Source organism: Pelodiscus sinensis, chromosome 3 (genome assembly GCF_052426305.1).
Source record: "Pelodiscus sinensis isolate ZL-2025 chromosome 3, ASM5242630v1, whole genome shotgun sequence".
In the NCBI taxonomy this organism is placed as follows: domain Eukaryota; kingdom Metazoa; phylum Chordata; order Testudines; family Trionychidae; genus Pelodiscus; species Pelodiscus sinensis.
In genome coordinates, this window is record NC_143054.1 from 146,682,260 (window position 1) to 146,700,338 (window position 18,079).

At 43.5% G+C, this 18,079-nt stretch overlaps 1 protein-coding gene across 2 annotated transcripts in view; it reads right to left on the bottom strand.

Annotated features, from left to right (window-relative positions):
- Positions 1–18,079, bottom strand: part of PPP1R21 (protein phosphatase 1 regulatory subunit 21) — a 90,879-nt gene that overhangs the window by 68,327 nt on the left and 4,473 nt on the right. For both annotated transcript variants that reach the window (XM_006129256.5, XM_014576629.4), the window contains exons 2-6: positions 15,799–15,867; positions 15,370–15,516; positions 2,379–2,480; positions 179–343; positions 12–70 (exon numbers count right to left, since the gene is read on the bottom strand). In XM_006129256.5, coding sequence (XP_006129318.1) covers positions 12–70; positions 179–343; positions 2,379–2,480; positions 15,370–15,516; positions 15,799–15,867 — 542 coding nt within the window. The remainder of the gene's footprint in view (positions 1–11; positions 71–178; positions 344–2,378; positions 2,481–15,369; positions 15,517–15,798; positions 15,868–18,079) is intronic.

An 18,079-nucleotide genomic window follows, 5' to 3' on the forward strand; every position in this document is an offset into this window, starting at 1 on the left:
TAAGAACTTACCATTCTTCTGCTCGAAATCTACATTCCTTGGCCTCTCTTGCTAGTGTCTGAGACTTGATCTTTATGCAAAAAGAACAGAACCCTACAACGTAAGTACTAATTCATGCAAAAATGTTTTATTTCCAAAACTTTGTAGGCATTTTACTAAGTACAATAGTAAAACTTACTTCTAATTTGGTTTTATCATTCTGCAGTTTTTCTATGGTATCGATGTATTTCCGGGTTAAATCATCCACCACTGCTTGATGCTGGGCAGCGTCTGTTTCCAAAACCTGAAGTCTATTTGTCAGCTCAGCTTCCAAACGTTTGTGCTGCTCATCTGCTTCAAAGAACTACAAATGAGAGAAAGAATTGTCTCATTTGAAATGCTCCTTTTAATCCAATACCATAATTATGTCTATTCATATGGATACCATAGATTCCTACTAGTGAAGGCAAACTTTTACAAGCTATCGGTTCCCATCTGCTTTATTTTATGCAGTTATTTAGTATGCTCACCAACATAGTATCAGATTGCCTCATGAGGAGTACTATAAATCTTGGAGCAAAATGCAGGACAATGTAGCACTTTAAAGACTATCAAGATGGTTTATTAGATGATGAGCTTTCGTGGGCCAGACCCACTTCTTCAGATCAAATAGTGGAAGAAAATAGTCACAACCATATATACCAAAGGATACAATTTAAAAAAATGAACACATATGAAAAGGACAAATCACATTTCAGAACAGAAGGGGGATGCGGGGGGGGGGGGGGAGGAGGAAGGAAGGTAAATGTCTGTGAATTGACGATATTAGAGGTGGGGATCAAGAACACATATTCCTGCGCATCCAGAAATATAATCTATGCTATCATGTGCCGAAAGTGTCCGTCTGCTATGTACATTGGACAAACATCTCAGACACTTCGCCAAAGGATTAATGCCCACAAAACAGATATCAGACAAGATCACAAAGAAAAAACAGTTTCTTGCCATTTTAACCAGAAAGGACACTCTCTCAATGACTTAACCACCTGCATTCTGCTACAAAGACCTTTTACATCTGCACTTGAAAGGGAATCCTCTGAACTGTCATTCATGTTAAAATTCACTCTCCAAAGAGGATTGAACAAATACTTGAACTATCTTACACATTATCAAGATAGCTTTCCCAATTATCACCTCTAATACCATTAACTCACAAACATCCCACTCTCCCCACCTCTAATATCGTCAATTCACAGACACTTACCTTCCTTCCTCCTCCACCCCCCCTGCATCCCGCTGTGTTCATTTTTTTTAATTGTATCCTTTGGTATATATGGTTGTGACTATTTTCTTCCACTATTTGATCTGAGGAAGTGGGTATGGCCCACGAAAGCTCATCATCTAATAAACCATCTTGTTAGTCTTTAAAGTGCTACATTGTCCTGCATTTTGCTTCAGCTACCCCAGACTAACACGGCTACATTTCTATCACTATAAATCTTGGAACACTGTCATATTGTAACTAGGGATGTTAAAAGTCATTTAATAAGGTAACCGTGTAACTCCTAAAAATCTTATCAATTACACATGCTGCAGGCTCTGCTGTATAAAGCTTAAATAAGTTTCATACTGCAGTCTTCAGCGAAGCCACCCTGGGAGAGGGGCAGAGTTTAACAAATAACATTAACTGATAACATTAAGCGACAAGCACCAGCTTATGCATTAACTGGTTAATCGGCTAAACTCCTAACATCCCTAACTGTAACACTATTAAGAATGCAGCAGCTTCAAATACTCATGGAGGAATTCTATACCAAAAAAAATAAAATAAAAAATAAAAAATTAAAATTCTGCAAAATTCTCCATTTATCAAACTAACACTACATAATCACACCAGTTTCAATTATTTTGGTAATTTATTTAAAAATACCAAAAACCGGCTCTCGTCTACTGCCCCCATCCGCTGGGGGACCCAAGCTCCCCACAGATAGGGGCTGTTCTGGCATCCCACAGAGCAGCCCCCGTCCACAAGGAGTGTGATTTTTAAACCGGCTCCCCTCACAGACCAGCTCTGATACAGAGGCAGCAGCGTGGGGTGGAAGAAAGCTCCCTGGGAGTGGAGCTATCAGTGCACTGGCTGCTGGCTCCACACCTGGGAGGTGTATTTTAATAACCATGTAACTGCTAAAAAACTGTTGCGGCTACATGATTACTAAGAAAAATATCTAACCTCCCTATTAAAAATGTCAATTTAATCCACCTATTTGCACAAGCCACTTCTGAAATTTGAGTTAGCACATAGACAGGTTTAGGATGCTCTGCTCCTCTTTTTCTCCATTGCACTTCACACATAGCCAGCTTTCTAACCTATGTACAAACATTATTTGAGAATTACTCACTTGTATATGTAATCGTTCATTCTCCTCTATCTTCTTTTGAAGATCTTCATCAAAAACACTCTTCTGCTCTTGAGTCAACTGAGATGAAGATTCTCCATTTTTCTGATTAAAAAAATATTTCCATTTATCGAATGAAGTTTTACAGGATACCAATTCCCAATATCAGAGGGGTAGCTGTATTACTCTGTATCCACAAAAACAACAAGGGGTCCTGTGGCACCTTAAAAGAACAACAGATTTATTTGGGCATAAGCTTTCATGGGGAAAAAACCCACTTCAGCAGATGCAACTGACAAAGTGGATTTTTCTGTCCACAAACATAAGAACAGCCACACTGGGTCAGACCAATGGTCCATCCAGCCCGGTATCCCGTCTGGGGCCAATACCAGCCCCAAAGGAAGGGAATACAATAGGTCAGGGCTACTCAACACATGGCCCGTGGGCCACATGGGACCTGTTTGTTTGCGGCCCGCAGTGCAGTTTAAGTTTACGCAGGACTTAACACATGGCCCACGGGTGGGATCCTTTGAACATGGCCTCCACAGGGAACACACTGCACAATGGTGGGTCATCTCCTAGGCAGGGTGAGCAATGAAAGACACAAACGGACAGGCTGGCTGGAACAGATGGGTACAGGGTGTTGGCGTTTCTAGCCCCCCAAGAGAAGGTGCTAAGAGCGTCGGGGCACTGTGGGAAGTGCTGGCTGCTTAGCCTTGTGGGCAGAGCCTGAGAGGTGCTGACTGGCTCACAACGGCTACATTTGGGGCCGACGCCACAGTTTAAGGCTTAACCTTTGTATTCATGTCCGCCGGTATGAAAGAAGCTATTTGCTTTTATACTTGCATATACATGCAACCAAACTTAAGTTGCAGCCCTCGGCATGTGCTGGGAGTATCATCATGGCCCCCTGGGCTTCCAAAGTTGAGTAGCCGTGCAACAGGTAATCCTCACGTGATCCCTCCTGTTACCCACCTCCAGAGAAACAGAGGCTAGAGACATCATTCCTACCCATCCTAGCTAATAGCAATTGGTGGACCTAACCTCCATGAATCTATCTAGCTCTTTTGTGAACTCTGTTAAAGTTCTAGCCTTCACCACATCCTCTGGCAAGGAGTTCCACAGGTTGACTGTGCACTGAGTGAAGAAAAACTTCCGTTTGTTTTAAATCTACTGCCTATTCATTTCATTTGGTGACCCGTAGTTCTTATATTGTGGGAATAAGTAAATAACTTTTCCATATTCGCTTTTTCCATACCAGTCATGATTTTATAGACCTCTATCATATCTCCTTTTAGTCCCCTCTTTTCTAAGCTGAAAAGTCCAAGTCTTTTTAATATCCCTTCATATGGCACCCATTCCAAACCCCTAATCATTTTTCTTCCCCTTTTCTGAACTTTTTCCAATGACAATATACCATTCTTGAGATGAAGAGAGCACATCTGTACACAGTATTAAAGATGTGGGCATACCAGCTGTGTCTAGACTACACCTCTCTGTTGACAGAGAGATGTAGATTAGGTACATCGGAATTGCTAATGAAGCAGGGATTTAAATATCCCGTGCTTCATTAGCATAAACATGGCTGCCGCTTTTTTTTTTAAACAGAGCTTTTTTGAAAAACAGCAGTCTAGACGCGGATCGATCAAAAATAAATCCTTTTTCGACAGATCCTGTAAACCTTGATTTTCATCCGTCTGTCGACAGAGGGATGCAATCTAGATGTAGACACCATGGTTTTATATAGAAGCAATAAGATATTTTCTGTCTTATTCTCTATCCCTTTTTAAAAGATTCCTAACATTCTATTTGCTTTTTTGACTGATGCTGCACACTGAGTGGATTTTTTCTGAGAACTATCCACAATGACTCCAAGATCTCTCTCCTGAGTAGTTGTAGCCAAATCAGTTACGGTTAACTTTTTCAATTTGTTCCAAAACCACCTTTAATGACACCTGAATCTGGGACAATTCTTCAGAGTTCTCACCTAAAAAGAATGTCTCAGGTTTGGGAATCTCCCCAATATCCTCAGCCGTGAAGACTGAAGCAAATAATTCATTTATCTTCTCCACAATGACTATCACCTGTGAATGCTCCTTTAGCATCTCCATCATCCAAGAGCCCCTCTGGTTGTTTAGCTGGCTTCCTGTTTCTGATGTACTTAAAAAACATTTTGCTGTTACTTTTTGAGTTTTTGGCTAGCTGTTCTTCAAATGCCTTTTTGGCTTTTCTTATTACATTTTTACACTAAATTTGACAAAATTTATGCTCCTTTCTATTTTCCTCAATAGGATTTGACATCCACTTTCTAAAAAGATGTCTTTATCTGTCACTGCCTTTTTTACTTAGTTGTTAAAGCCATGGTGGCACTTCTTTGGTTCTCTTACTGTGTTTTTTTTAATTTGGGGCATACATTTAAGTTGGGCCTCTATTATGGTGTGTCTGAAAAGTGTCCATGCAGCTTGCAGAGATTTTACTTTTGTCACTGTACCTTTTAATTCCTGTTTAATTAACTTCCTCATTTTTGTATAGTTCCCCTTTCTAAAATTAAATGCTACAGTGTTGGGCTGCTAAGGTGTTTTTCCCACCACAGGTATGTTAAATTTTATTACATTAGGGTCACTATTTCCAAGTGGTCCAGTTATAATTACCTCTTGAACCAGATCCTGCGCTTAGGACTAAATCAAGAATTTCCTCTCCCGTTGTGGGCTCCAGAACCAGCTGCTTCATGAAGCAGTCATTTAAGGTATCAAGAAAATTTTATCGCTGCATCCCATCCTGAGGTGATGTGTACCCAGTCAATATGGGAATAGCTGAAATCTCCCAGTTGAAATCCCCCACTTTTACTGAGTTTATTTTGATAGTCTCTCTAATCTGCTGTAGCATTTCATAGTCTCTATCATTGTCCTGATCAGGTGGTCGATAATATATCCCTACTGCTCTATTCTTATTATTGAAGCATGAAACTACTGCCCATAGAGATTCTATGGAACATTTTAGCTCATTTAAGATCTTTACTTCATTTGATTCTACATTTTCTTTCACGTATATTGTCACTCCCCCACGAGCATGACCTGTTCTATCCTTCCAATATATGTTGTACCCTGGTATGACTGTGTCCTATTGATTGTCCTCATTCTACCAAGTTTCCGTGATGCCTATTATATCAATATCCTCCTTAAAACTAGGCACTCTAGTTCACCCATTTTATTATTTAGACTTCTAGCATTTGTGTATAAGCACTTTAAAAATTTATCACTGTTTATCTGTCTGCCATTTCCTGATATGTTAGACACTTTTTCATTTGATTGTGTGTGTGTCTTATCTGATCTGACCCATATTTCTATCCTCTCCTCCTGACTAGAACATAGAGTCTCGTTGATAGACCCTCTTCTCAGAGATGTCTCTGACCGATCCATGTGCTCCTCTACACCCATTGGCTTTACCCCAGTCCTTAGTTTAGAAACTGCCCTACAACCATTTTAATATTAAGTTCCAAGTCTGGTTCCATTTTGGTTTAGGTGGAGCCCATCCTTCCTGTATAGATCCTGACTTGTCATGACATTTAAAAAGTGATATTGGGTGTAAAAGGTTGGACACCACTGCTGTATAGGCTCCCTCTATCCCAAGTTTCCCCAGTTCCTAATAAATCTAAACCCCTCCTCTGTACACAACTGTCTCACCCACACATTGAAACTCTGAAACTCTGCCTACCTACTTGGCCCTGAACATGGAACTGGAAGCAATTCAGAGAATGCTACCATTGAAATCCAGGACCTCTATCTGTTTCCTCGCAGGCTAAATTTGGCCTTCATAACCTCTCTCCTACCCTTCCCTATGTCATTGGTACTTACATGTACCACATGTATGCCGGCTCCTCCGCAGTACTACACATAAGTCTATCTAGATGTCTCCAGAGATCCGCAACTTTCACACCAGGCAGGCAAGTCACCATACAGTTCTCCCGATCATCACAAACTCATCTGTCTATGTTTCTAATTATCGAATCCCCCATCACTAACCTGCTTTTCCCTAATGACTGGAGTTATCTCCCCTAGAGATATATCCTCAGTGCGAGAGGATACTGTAACACCCTCTGGGAGGAGGGTCCCAACTACGGGCGCATTTCCCTCTGCTCCAGTTGACTGTTCTTCCCTGAGCCTTTCATTCTCCTTAACACCTATTCAAACAGAAGTTCAAAGACTGCATCAGATCTCAACTTAAACTGCCACAATGGCATTCAAACATTACACTATTAGTACTGGTTAGAAAATGCCAAACAAATTAGTCATTGCTCTAAAAATCCAGTCACAACATTTGTAAAACTATATACACTTAATCAGAGAATGTTTCAGGTAATAGTTTCTTAACACTAAATGTGTGCTCTAGTCATTCCAAGAAGCAATTAAGGTAAAGTGACTCTTGACACAGAAGCTAACCCGAACAGTGATAGTAGCTGTACTATTAGGTGACAGTGATGACACAAGTAAGTGCTATCTAGGTTACCAGAAAGTGTCAGTGACAATGAACTTAGAAAGGAAGATTTCAATACAATATAATTAGTCAAAGTGGCTTTAAAGAGAAAAGGGATGCAACTTAACTGAACAATAATTGAGTGTCAACATTCCTGTTGAACAGAAGGGAAACATGGAAGGCAACATAAATGGCAACGCCTGAGAGGCTACTAAAGCCAAACTGCAACCCTTTACAATTCGGAAGTCTAAACTGATTAAAGCATAAATAGTAGCTGGCAATAAGGAAAATGAAAAGGGCCAAAATGAATTTTAAGGAGCAAATAAACTATGCAAAAATTGATTCTTTAAGGGTATCAGAAGCACAAAGCTTATCAAAGAAAGAGAAGACTTATCTGGTGTTGCTTGAGTCATTCCGGGCAGGAGGGCTGGTGGCATGGGGGACGCAGAAATCAGGGCTGGGGATTGAGGAGGGGCTCATGGCAAGAGATTGGGGTTCAGGAGTCACGGCAGAAGGTTGGGAGAAGGAGGGGGAGCTTAGGGGAGTTGGTGCAGGTGGCTGCTAGCATCTCCCCAAAGGCCAGCCCAAGACAACAGGGGCCGTGCACCCTGGCCACCAGCTTGTCTCCGTGGCCAGCCTGGGCTGGGGAGGGGAGTGCAACCTATTTGCCAACTTCTCCCCAGGGCGGGCCTGGGGAAGACAGGCCAGCCCAAGCTGGACACGCTGGACAGCTCTGGAGGTTCGAGGGTGGGGGTGGAAGAGGCCACAGCAGTGGGGCTTCCCACTGCCCCAACCCAGTCTGGCACTGTGGCTGAGCGCTGGGGAAAGATAGGGTTTGGGGCAGGAGAGCCACTTCCCTGGGCTTGTAGCTGGCAAAATGGCAAACCCCAGTCCCAGCTGCCATTCTCTTCCTTGTGCAGCTGCACCCTTGTGGTCACTCTGCACTAACGGTGTCCCCCCTACACTCACTGGCCCCAGTGATCAAGACAGAGCATAAATGTCCTCCAACCTTGCCCCCCCCCCTTCTCCTTCCAGGTACATTCCATTGTCTACCACAACCAAATATTACCTTGCTTTAAGTTAGGATAAGAAAGGACTACCAAATTTGGTAACTCTTACTGTTTAGAAGGGGTTCTTGAACGAATGGGCTCACAGCCAGCTTGAACAAATGGACTCACAAACAGACATACCTGGACACACGGACACACACACACACACACACACACACACACACACACACACACAAACTCTAAGCCCATTACTACACTGAGATAATGATTTGGCCTTATGGTTGATATCTGGTCACCCACTCTTGCAAAGTTGAAGGTCTGTGTCTTCACTGCAGGGAAGATTTCAGTGTACGCCGAAGTAATGCATCCCCATTACGGAGCCTATCATCAGCATTGAGAGCGATGCACTATGGGTAGCTCTCCCACAGTGCCTGAGCCACTTTGCACTTCGGGTTATGCTCCCGATGCACACTGGAAGCAGAACTGTGCAGCAGATGGTTATGGGTTCATGTTGTCAGCATCCCATAATGTTCTCATATAGTCCTTCCCTGCTCCCTATTTGCTTGAAATCAACAGGAAACAATCTTTTTGCACCTTTTTGGCCTTTGCTTGCGCAGTTGCTGTAGCAGCATGAGCACGGACCCCATTTTGCATCAGACCATTGTGACATCGATGTCTGACTTGGTGTGCCTAATGGCGCAGTATTTTGAGAGCGTACGCATGTCACTGCTCCAGGAAGAGGACAAATCTCTGGATCACATGGACTCGCAATTCATGCAAGCCCTTGCCCTGATGCAAATGCAGCTGCCATGTCAATCCTGTGGATACAGTGCAATGCCAGTTCTGGTACCATGAGACAAGCACAGACTGGTGGGACTACATAGTGATGCAGATATGGGACAATCAGCAGTGGCTGCAAAATTTCTGAATGCACAAATCCACTTTTGTGAATGCTTTCCCCTGTACTGAAGTGCAAGAATACTGAATGAAACAATCTCTGACCATGGAGAAGCATGTGGCAATAGCCCTATGGAAGCTTGCAACGCCAGACAGCTATCAGTCAGGTGGGAATCCATTTGGAGTGGAGAAATCTATAGTGCAGGCTGTTGTTATACAAGTAGTCAAAGTGATCAATAGTCTACTATGGAGAGCTGTTCAGAAATCATGCTTTTTTATTTAGGGAATACAGCCCGGGGGGAAGGGAGGGAGTTCATCGTGGGAACCTAAAGGGGATGGGGGCGCTGAGAAATGCAAGAAGGGACAGACTTTTGCCTCCCAAGATCCTGGAGGTTAAGTTTGCCTTTGAATTCTATAAAAAATAGAACAGAATGAAAAGGCCAGGAACAGAATGAAAAGTTTGAAGAACATGTGCTTGTTGACCTCCTCAAAGAATTCTAGTAGATTGGTGAGGCATGATTGCCCTTTACAAAAAACATTGACTTTTCCTCCAGCAAATTATATTCATTATGTGACTGCCAATTCTGTTCTTTACTATAGTTTCAACTAATTTGCCAGTATTGATGTTGGTCTTACCAGTCTGTGATTACCAGGATCACCTTTAGAGTGCTTTTGAAAGATTGACATCATATTAGCTATCATGAAGTCATTTGGTACAGAAGCTGATTTAAAGGTTAGGTTACAAACCACAGTTAATAGTTCTGCAATTTCACATTTGAGTTCTTTCAGAACTCTTGGGTGAATGCCATCTGGTCCCGGTGATCTGTTGCTGTTTAGTTAATCAGTTTGTTCCAAAATCTCCTCTAATGACACCTCAATTTAAGACAATTCCTCAGATTTGTCACCAAAAAAGAATGACTCACATTTGGGAATCTCCCTAGCATCCTCAGCCATGAAGACCAATGCAAAGCATTAATTTAGTTCCTCTTCAATGATCTTATCGAGTGTTCCTTTAGCACCAACCCGTCGATTGCGATTGACTGGTTGATCGTGAGGCCTCGACCAGTCGATCGCGAGGCGTTCAGGCACCCCCACCCCCTATTTTCCCCCCCCCCACCTCCCCCACCTATCTCTAGTGTAGCGCTGGCTTACCGCGGGGTGGACGGAAGTCCTATCTGAAGCCCGCGTCACTTCTGGGGGTTCCAGAAGTGTGCGGGCTGCTCCTCTTCCACAGCTCTGTTGCATGCTGGGGGAGGGGGCATTGGCCCTGGAGGAGGAGTGCGGTGGCTTCCCTGTACCGCCAGCGCCAGAGGGGTGAGTTGAGCGCAGGGGTTTCCCTGCGCTGCGGGAGTGGGGGTTGGCCTTGGGGTCGGCCGTGTCATGGGAGGAGGGTTTGGCCCCTGGGCAGGCACCCACGGGGGTTAGCCGTGCTGTGGGAAGGGAGGGGAAGAGCGGGGGTTGGCCAGGCCGGGCTGAGCCGTGCCATGGGAGGGGGGTTTGACCTCAGGGCAGGCGCCCGCGGGGCTTGGCCATGCTGCAGGAGGGGGTTGGCCGGGCTGTGCCGCGGGGGGGGGGGGGGGGGGGAGGAGGGGGGTGTTGCCCCCAGGGCAAACTCCCGCGAGGGTTTGGGCCGCCGCGGGTGGGGGGGGGGGGGGTTGGCCCCAGAGCAGGCACGCACGGGGTTTCCCTGTGCCGCAGAGGGGGCGGGGGGGGGGGGGGGGGGAGTCAGGCCCAGAGGAGACATGTACTGGCCTTCCTCTGGGGGGGGGGGGGGGAATCCTGGGAGGAGGCAGATGCAGGGGACTCTTTGCTGCCACTGGCACCCCGCCCCCTGTCCGCACTCCCCGCTCCCGTCCCCAGCTACAGAGCTCTGTCCCCACTCCCGTCCCCAGCTACAGAGCTCTGTCCCCATTCCCGTCCCCACTCCCTGAACTCTATCCCCACTGGCGCACTGTCCTCTGCTGCAGAACCCTGTCCTCTGCCCTCCCAGCACCCTGTTCCCTCTCCCCTGCCCCCAGCCGCAGAACTCTGTCCCAACAAAATGTATAATTATAAATGCTTCATTTTAGATTTAAATAGCATGAATAAAAAACAGACCATTTATTTCATAACTATAAACACATGATTTTAATTTTATATATCGCATAATTTAAAAATAAACTGTTTATCAGAGTGTGTAAGTAAGGACTGGGGATAGCAAGTGATGGACAGGAGGAAAATAGAGAGGGCGGGGCTTCAAGGAAGGGGCGGGGCGGTAGATCTTCACCTGTTCTTAGATTTAGAAAGTGATCTTTGGTGTAAAAAGGTTGGAGACCACTGCTTTAGCATCTCAGTCATTCAGTGGCCCCACTGGTTGTTTAGCAGCGTTCCTGCTTCTGATTACTTAAAATTTTTACTATTAACCAAACATTAAAAAAGTATCTGGTCTTCAAATTCCTTTTTGGTCCTCATAATTATATTTTTACACTTTATTTGACAGAGTTAATGCTTTCTATTTTCCTCGCTAGGATTTAACTTCTCCTTTTTAAATGATGACTTTATCTCCTACTGTTTCTTTTACTTGGTTAAGCCAAGCCACTGTGGCACTTTTTTGGTTCTCTGTAAGGACACTGATGCGTCTTTATCATCCATAATGTGTCCTAAGTGATTTCTCTGCATGCGTTTTCACCACTGAGAAGAAACTTTTCCCAGATCTGCTCTTTTCTTATAAAGATCAGCTGCCCTCAAATTCAAGTTTAAGAGGCAGCAACAGTGCAGCAAACTAATAATTTTGAAAGCAATAATCCAACAGGCACTGAATGTATACATCCAAGAGTTCAAAAGGCCCTTAAGGATGAAATTAGTATTCTGCTATTAAAAAACAGCCACTGTTCCAGAGAACTGGAGGATAGCAAATGTTCAACCTATATTTTTAAAAGTCTCTTGGAGTACTCTTGATGAACTTGAGATCAGTAAAGCCTTAGAACTGTACCTGGCCAATCGGCTGAAGTTATAATTAAAAGCAGAACAGAATGCCTTTAGGTTTATGGTATGATAGGTCTGGGCAGTACAGTTTTAGCAAAGAAAATCATGTCTCAAACGTTAGAATTCATTGAAGGTGCCCAAAAAGAAATGAAGGAAGGAAAATTAGCTGACAGTATATTTAGATTTATTATAGCCTAAATTTATTATAGTCTACTAAATAGTATATAAATTAAATAAACTTGTATGTTTGCTGTGCAGATTTACAGGTAATCAAACATTGAACTGCTGGGTTAAGCACCTGGAAACAGAGTTTGCTGAGGTGCTAAACCAGCTTTTGACATCAACTGCCTTTTCTGCAAGTGCAAAGATAATATTTTTTCACTTCAGTTTATTTAACTAGTTCAGTTCAAATGACTAGTTTGGTCAGCGTTAAGAAATCAACTGAAAGTTGAAAAAGCAGGAAAACTTATTTTCCTCTTTTAATCTATGAATAGAGCTGTTTGTGAGAGGATGAGATCTACTAGCTGTACAATTTTGAAAGACATGGTGACCAGAAACAACCACTGCAATTCGTTACAGATATTTCCTTTTAAATAAAGGTTAATTTTAATTACAAAGCATGTTTTTAAAAAGCAATCTTATGTTTTCTGCATTTATGTAGTTTTATTCACTATAAAAATTAAAATGCTGGTTTTGTGCATTTCTAATTACAGTAAAACTCCAATTGTCCGGCATCCAGTGGTCTGGCACCAATTGGAACCCAGAAGTGCTCCGGCCAGCTGGACAACTGGAGCTGCTCTGCCCCCGGCTTCCCCATGTCTGCCGCTGGTCAGTTTCAGCAGCGGTGGACTTGGGGACGCCTGGGGCAGAGCACCCCAGCTGCTCTGCCCCCAGCTTCCCCAAGTCTGCTGCTGCTGAAACTGACCAGCAGCTAACTTGGGGAAGCCGGGGGAGAGCAGCTGGGGTGCTGCCAGTTTGGTCCCACAGCACTGCCCTCTCCCACGCTGCGCAGTTCCCCGCCGACCTCCCCCACCCCAGGCCCCTCGTAGTCCCCCTTCCAGTACTCCAGCATATCTGATAATCCGGCACCCCCTCGGTCCTAAAGGTGCCGAATCATCGGAAGTTTACTGTATATGGAAATTCAGATTCAAACTGACTTGGGACTTAAGTCAAAGCCTAACAAGAATCATCTAGTAAATAAGAAATACATCACAGTTTTTTAAAAATGTAAAAGTTAACACTGAATAAATGCAAGCTAAAATATACTGTGCATAATCATTTAAGAAATGACATGGCTAGTAAAAAGAAGCCCCAAATTTAGTGAAAAGGATGTATGGGGGGCCACAGCAACCTACAGCACACGTGCCATAAGTAGCATGCAAGCATGGGCAGTCGGTAACATAGGCAAGGGAAGGCAAGGCCTTCCCAAATTACCTACATGACTGACTGCCTAAGACTGGGGGCACCGCTGGGACGGCTGGGGCTGTAGCACAGCAGCCTAGCTTTACCTGCCCACTGCTGCAGGACAGCCCAGTTTTCCCTCCTGCTGGGGAGGCATCAGGGCTCTGTGTGGCAGAGTGGCTTCCCCACTGGCCACCAGGGAGGGATGGGGGCCACAGCTCGGCAGCCCAGGGCCAAGGAGAGTTGGGCCAGGGAGCTACCAAGGAGAACTGGGCCGGGGCCACAGCACAGCAGCCGGGGCTCTCTATGTGGCCCAGAAGGATTGGGCTGGAAGTAGGGGTGGCCTCAGCAGAAGGGATGGAGCTGGGGCTTGACTTCCTCAGCTGGCCTTTCACCTGACACCCATACCAATTTTGAGCAGCACACAGGGAGCTCAGCCACCACACCTTTTTAGCCCACACTGCTGCTTAAGTCATCCACTTTACCCAGCAGCTGGTTAGACTGCACCATGCCCAGCAGTAGTGGAAGGAGACAGGGCTGTGGCTGAGGCAGCAGCTCCTCAGTGGCACCTCCGGCCTCCAGGGACAGCCCAGGACTGGACAGCCGCGGCAGCAGCTCCTCCAGGGCTGGTGCAGGACTGCATCAACTGAAGATACCACCTTAGAAATTCGTGATATCCATACGGAATTATCAATTACTGATAAAAGTTTTGGAAAGGGTATTTACCTCATAATTCAGGAATGAACTTATTCTGTACTACAGATCAGTCAGATTTATCCTGCAGGAGGAAGACACATTTACCTATTTCAGGGTGCTTATACTTTCCTCTGAAGCATCTAGTATCGGCCAATGTCAAGGACAGGTTACTGGACCAGATGGACTCAAGTTTGATCGAATATAAAATCCCTATATTCCTACTTATCAATCATAGGAAACCATGGTCCACAGTTTACAGATTTGCACAGAATCACAGAGTAAGAAGGGACCAGTTTTGCAAGCTGTATGCATGAGCACACTGGCACAAGTCTGTAGAAGGAGGAGAAGTGAGACAGAGAAGAAAAAAAAATAGGTATTTGGCTTCAGACCTCAACCATTTTTTAAGAGAATTATGTGTTCTGTGATACAATAGATTATAATATCAAGGTGTAATTCTTTGAGGAAGACAGTGACTGCTTATAGAAGATAACCAGGTTAGTGCCAGATTTTTCTTCAACATAAGGCCAACTGTATTCCATAACATTAGTACAAATTGACAGACAAAAGTCTGTTCGCTTATACAGGTAGACATTAGGTTTGTAATATATACATAGTAAACACAGGGCATTCGTTACTGCTTGTATTACAATATATGTTCATTTTTTTAAAATTAAGTGTCTTTATTATTAGATACTATCAAATGATGAATCAATACTCTACCAAATCTATTACTGCTATAAAGTTTCCATACAAAAATATGCACGGTGATTAGGGATGTAATGGCCACTTAAAGAGAATAGGTTAAGCGATTAAAATGTATATAGTTTAACAGATTAACCGTGGTCCAGATAGTCATCCCACAGCAGGCTGAGATGCTCCAGCTGGGCAGGGATCCTGCTACGCCATGGGTAGCAGAGCTGCTCCAGCCAGTCAGAGTAGGATGGCGGCTGTGCCCCCCCTGCCAGTTAACCAGTTACCAGATAAGCACACCGGTAAGGCTTATGCTTACCAGGTAACTGGTTAACTTTACATATCCCTAATGGGGATAGAAAGATTTTTAAAAAAGAGTTAAAGGTATTGTTTTACGTTTCTCACTGCATAGTCATTTCAAGATAACGAGCATTATTTCGAAATAACAATGCAAGCGTCTACACAGCCATTCTGTTATTTCAAAATAATTTCGAAATAATGGATGGCTTATTCCAAAATCTGTAAAACTCATTCTACAAGGAATAACAGCTATTCTGAAACAGCTATTTTGAAATAAGGTGTGGGGAGACGTTTCAGCAGGGCCATTCTAAGTTATTCCTCCCCAGTGCCTCCTGGGGCTTTAAATTGAGATAGTACGTCTAAGTTAGGGAAGCCTGCCTCAGACTAATTTTGAGGCTTCCCTGCAGTGTAGACAAGCTCTTTCAGAATAGGCTATTTTGGAATAGCTTATTTCAAAATAAGCGTGCAGTATAGACATACCCTAAGATGCCGATGGTAATACGATCAGTTATGGAAAGCCAGGATATTATTCTTTAAGTAAATTGTTTTCATGTGAAACCTACCTTGCTCTTCTTGCCCTTGGCTTCACTTAAGACAAGTTCATCCTGAAGCAGTTCCACCCTCTTAGCAAGCTGCTGATTTCGAAATGTCAGACTATCCATTTCTTGTTGCAGTTTTCTCAACGATTGGTCCTTCATCTTCAGTTGCTCCTATATTAGCACAGAAGTTTAATCAGTCCACTGCAATTTCAGCACAGTCTTTATAAAAATGTGATTTTAATATTCACAAAAAGAAGTCCAAAGGAATGACAGTAATTATACAAATTCAACACAAATTGCTTTGTTTTGTAGACAACCTAAAAAAGGAAGGCACGTAAGTCTACACAAAGTATGCTGCAAGTATGCACACGCAGATGGACACTTCCTGATGACTATCATAAATGCCCTCTTTTACCATCAGATCAACTAAATAGAAGACTTTTTAACGTGTACCTTCAGAGAAGCAGAATGTGCTTGCTCATCCACAACACCTTTTTTCAGTACCTGATTCTGAGCTCGAAGCTGAAAACAAAAAGGTGCAAATTAATCAATCGATCCAAGAATCAAACATACAAAGTGTTCATTAACAACCTCCAAACGTATGTACTTTCATTTGGGAAAATAGGAAATACGTGGATCTGTAAGCAGGCCATATTAGTTCTGTTACAAATATACTATTGTAAAAATATTGAAAAAAGTATAATACTAGCATAACCTAATTCTATTGTTTAACATTTTGGAAAACAATTCTCATCTTCTATGAACTTCACTCTCAACCGAGCTGTTCTTAAAACAACAAATATACATCTTAAGGTGACAGGACAACATTAAAGTGTGGTTATGGTCTGAAGAGCAACTATGCAAAAATATCGCCTTTTTACTAAAGGAACCTACTCCCAGTATGTACTTCTTTTCAGAAAAAAAATAAATTTGCTTTTTTTTTAAAAAACAACTTTGCATTTTTGTTCACAATACAGAACCAACACAGCTAGTCATCAGGATTCTGTGCCACTTCACGTTTCCACAGAACTGTTAACTGTGTTCTGATTACAAAGTCTGTGATACAGGAATAAGCCAGAGAGAGCGCAGATTGACCTAACATCTCAAGATGGGTTTGTAGACCACTCAAAAAATCTTCCCCATTCTTTTTTAACATTATGAGCTTGGCTAGTTTGAGTTGGAAATCACTGTCATAACCTACACACTTTACATAGGTGAAACAAACTTACATCGACACAGGGCTAGCACACTCTATAAACAAGGCCTTGTCCATACTACAGGGTTTTGCCATTGACAAAACAACAGAGGTGAACACACTATAAATCTCCTTCCAGGAACACAGAATTCTCCTGCTTTGCTGGCAAAGCTTTATTGACAAAACGTCAGTGGAGACACTGTGCTTGATCATGCCACTTTAAATGGCCTTTAGGAAACGTCCTACAATGCCCATCCTCATCACTTTGATCAAGGGTTCAAACTGTACTATTCTGCATCAAGATACACATGCATCTGCCCTTCCCCCTTAAAAAACAAACAAAAAAAACCCGAGAAATTTTTGAAATTCCACTTCCTGTTTGCTCAGCATGGGCAGCTCACGTGACATCTTCCCAGCTGATGAGAGCACAACACGTACTCTCCTACTTGGAGCACATAGGAACTGTTGGATCTGCTAGCACTGTGGGGAGAGGGGCATGTGTAGTTGACAAGATTACATGATTGACCCAATAGCCTCATCTTATCAGTTAGTCGACTATACATCGACATCCCTAGTTAATGCATATCAAGGTTTCAAGGAATCCGCCTAAGAGATATTTAGGAAACTTTCCTGGAAGTACTTGCCAACTCTCTGTGGAAAGTTCCTTGATGAAAGCAGCTTTGTTCCTTCTCCCATTATAAAAGCGACGAGGAGTCCTGTGGCACCTTATAGACTAACTGAAGTGTAGGAGCATAAGCTTTCTGGGCAAAGACCCACTTCGTCAGATGCAGGTGGGTCTTTGCCCACGAAAGCTTATGCCCCACTTCAGTTAGTCTATAAGGTGCCACAGGACTCCTCGTCGCTTTTGCAGATTCAGACTAACACGGCTACCCCTCTGATACTCTCCCATTATAGGAGACTTTCCCCCACCAATCCACAATCACTTGTGCAGGGACCAAAGCAACACACAGGTGAGCAGCATAGGTACCAGGTTTAAAGCCAAACACAGGCAGAAGATGCACCCTTGCACACCCTCAGGAGTGAGATACTGGTTTCACCAACCCTCTCTGTGGACAATAGTGGCAGATCTTAAAATACTGTCCCAGTCACCTGAACTGATCCTCTTTAAAAAAAAAAAAAAAAAAAACTGATCCTTGGGTAGATGGACCTCTGATCTGACCCAATATGGCTGGTCTTATGTTCTTCCCCCTTCCCATGGGCCAAACACACCACATTTAGAGTGTTCACTGAGCTGTGTGCTTGCCAAGGGACAGTGAGAAGCTAATTTGCATTTAAAAGAGGTGCATCTTACTATAATGATTCAATGCTGTGCATGCACTAACAATCCTGCTTCTGCTTCATGTGCTTCTGCTGAGGTGGCCTTGAGGGAAATGCTCTACACATTGGCACAGTACCCCCTCCATATAAGGAAGCAACCAAGGAGGACCCGTTTTGAGAGATGCTCCACTTCTCAAAGACCAAAAAGCAAGAATGCAGAGTGCAGACAAAGACTTTAAATATAAAAAATAGAACAGAATA